At 62.5% G+C, this 3063-nt stretch overlaps 1 protein-coding gene across 1 annotated transcript; it reads left to right on the top strand.

Annotated features, from left to right (window-relative positions):
* Nucleotides 1-608: 608 nt before the first annotated feature.
* RPP21 (ribonuclease P subunit p21) lies at nucleotides 609-2149 on the top strand (the record flags this gene model as incomplete). The annotated part of the gene is made up of 5 exons (XM_080710355.1): nucleotides 609-665; nucleotides 737-837; nucleotides 913-995; nucleotides 1769-1894; nucleotides 2025-2149. 5 exons carry the CDS (start codon nucleotides 609-611, stop codon nucleotides 2147-2149), a joined length of 492 nt encoding a protein of 163 aa, XP_080566481.1.
* Nucleotides 2150-3063: the final 914 nt, after the last annotated feature.

Here is a 3063-nt window from a genome sequence, read left to right on the forward strand (position 1 = left end):
CCCCACGAGTACCGGGTTTTTGTATTTTTTGCTTTAAATGGGACAGCAGGGCAGGACTAACTGGGTGCAAACTGCGCATAAAGACCTCCCAACCATCCACGCGCACGCAGCCTCGCGCCTGCGCAGCGCGTCTCCGAGCTCCGCCCAGTCTACGCTCCTAGGTTTAGGGAAGGCTGGAAGGAACTCGGTCGACCCGGAGGCCTGGGCGGCGGGGCGGGGCGAGGCGCTGCTCCTCCCAGGAGGCCGCGCGGGAGGCGGGGCGAGGCGCTGCTCCTCCCAGGAGGCCGCGCGGGAGGCGGGGCGAGGCGCTGCTCCTCCCAGGAGGCCGCGCGGGAGGCGGGGCGAGGCGCTGCTCCTCCCAGGAGGCCGCGCGGGGGGCGGGGCGAGGCGCTGCTCCTCCCAGGAGGCCGCGCGGGAGGCGGGGCGAGGCGCTGCTCCTCCCAGAGGCCGCGCGGGAGGCGGGGCGAGGCGCTGCTCCTCCCAGGAGGCCGCGCGGGGGGCGGGGCGAGGCGCTGCTCCTCCCAGGAGGCCGCGCGGGAGGCGGGGCGAGGCGCTGCTCCTCCCAGGAGGCCGCGCGGGGGGCGGGGCCTGCGGGGCGGCGGCGGCGCATGGCGGGGCCCGTGAAGGACCGCGAGGCCTTCCAGAGGCTCAGCTTCCTGTACCAGGTGAGGCGCGGGCGCGGGCGCGGGGCCGGGGGCGGCGCGAGCCCCCGACCGACCGCCCCGCCCGCCCGCAGGCCGCGCACTGCGTCCTGGCGCAGGACCCCGAGAACCAGGCGCTGGCCAGGTTTTACTGCCACACGGAGAAGACCATCGCGAAGCGGCTCGTCCTGCGACGGTGAGGCGCGGGCGGCGGGCGGCGGGCGGCGGGCGGGCGCGGGCGCGGGGCCGACCGCCTTTCTCCCCCGCCCAGGGACCCGTCGGTGAAGAGGACGCTGTGTCGCGGCTGCTCCTCGCTCCTCATCCCCGGGCTCACCTGCACCCAGCGCCAGAGACGTGAGCGCGCCCACCGCGGGCGACGCCGGGGGCGGGCCACGCGGGGAGGGGCCGGGGCGGGGCCACGCGGGGAGGGGCCGGGGCGGGGCCACGCGGGGAGGGGCCGGGGGCGTGGTCAGGCGGCGGGGCGGGGGCGGGGCCACGCGGGGAGGGGCCGGGGCGTGGTCAGGCGTCGGGGAGGGGGCGGGGCCACGCGGGGAGGGGCCGGGGCGTGGTCAGGGGGCGGGGAGGGGGCGGGGCGTGGTCAGGCGTCGGGGAGGGGCCGGGGAGGGGCTTGCAGGCGGCTGCTCTCCCAGCCCTGAGTTAACTTTCTAACTGCGATCCGACAAACTAAGGCCTGGGCGTGGCTTTTATCCCCTCCCGGGGCAATGGAAGGATGGTTGCCTTCCTAGGCCACCGCGGCCAGGAGTGGTGCCAGTAATCCCTGCCCTTGGGAGACTGAGACGGGAGGATCGCAGGTTCACAGTCACCCTCAGAAAATAGGCTCTCAGCAAACTAGAGAGACCCTGTTTCAAAATAAAAATAAAATAGGGCTGGGGGTGTAGCTAGGAGGTAGAATGCCCCTGTGTTCTATCCCTAGTATCTCTCACACACACACACACACACACACACACACACACACACACACACACGTGAGTTTATGCAAGAACCTGATGTGAAATTCACATTTAAGCTGGATTCCTACTGAAAAGTGGTGGGGGAAAGACTGCTGCAAAAGACCGTTTCTTCTCAGAAGCTTGCGCATTCTCTTCCTTTTTCCACCTTTACCCTAGGCCGCAGGGGACAGCGCTGGACAGTACAGACCTGCCTGACGTGCCAGCGCAGCCAGCGGTTCCTCAATGACCCCAGGCATCTGCTGTGGGGGGACCGGCCAGAGGCCCAGCTGGGGAACCAGGCAGGTGAGAGGTGGTCAGCAAAAGTGTGTGTGGGGGGCGCTGAAGAGGACACATAGGCAGGTTCTGGATAGTGTAAGGAGTGCCACAGTCTTAGAAAACTAATTCTGCTTATCTAATTCTCTTGTCCACTCAGATTCCAAACCACCACAGCCCTTGCCTACCACAGCCCAACACGTTCCCGAGGAGAAGGTGCAGGCTGAGGCTACTGTCGCCAGCGATGGATCCACCCCATCTTCCAGAGAAATAAACAAAGTTTAACTGTTTCCCTTTGCTGGATTCTGTTCTGTGGTATTTCAGCACCTCGTTCCATTTCTGTCTAACCTGCCCTTTGTCCTTGCCATCTTGTATTCCAACTATGCAGGGACATCCCGAATTCTCTAGACCAGTTGGTCCCATTAAGCAGCTCCTGTTTGCAGCGCCGTGGCCCCAATGCCACATCCCTCCTGCTTCCTCATGCAGTGTGGTCGCTGGGAATTGAGCTCTAGCGTTTCCCGAAAGAGTCTCACCAAGTTGTGGAAGGCCTCGCTAAATTGCCCAGGCTGGCCCGGGAACTGCTGGGGCTAAGGGTGTAACTCAAAGTAGAATGCTTCTGGGTTCACTCTCCAGTAACCACACACAAACATTTTGTTTTTTAACTTTTAAATTTTTTCTCAGCTGCCGGGTGTGGTGGCCCACACCTGTGATCCCAGCATTTGGGAGGCTCAGACAGGAGGATCGCAGTTCCCAGGCAGCCTCAGCTACTTAGTGAGATCCTTTGCAACTCAGTGAGACCCTGTTTCAAAATAAAGAATCCAAAGCCAGGCGTGGTGGCGCACGCTTGTAATCCCAGCGCTTGGGAGACTGAGACAGGAGGACCGCACAGGTTCGAAGCCAGCCTCAGCTACTTAGGCTGTCAGCAACTTAAACCCTGTTTCCAAATAAAATACAAGAAGTATGGGAGTATAGCCCGGAGGTAAAAAGCCTCTGGGCTCCGCCCCAGGTACCACCAAAAAAATAAAGTAAAAAATAAAGAATCTGGGTGGGGGGTGTAGCTCGGAGGTAGAATGCCCCTAGGTTCCATTCTCAGTACCACAAAAATAAATAAAAATAAGTCAACAAGCTCAGGAACTTTCTGACCCAAAGACACTTGATGTTCTAGACGTTCCTCCATTCAATGATAAAGTATTCTAGAT

Source organism: Muscardinus avellanarius (assembly GCF_963383645.1).
Source record: "Muscardinus avellanarius genome assembly, chromosome: 14".
NCBI lineage: Eukaryota > Metazoa > Chordata > Mammalia > Rodentia > Gliridae > Muscardinus > Muscardinus avellanarius.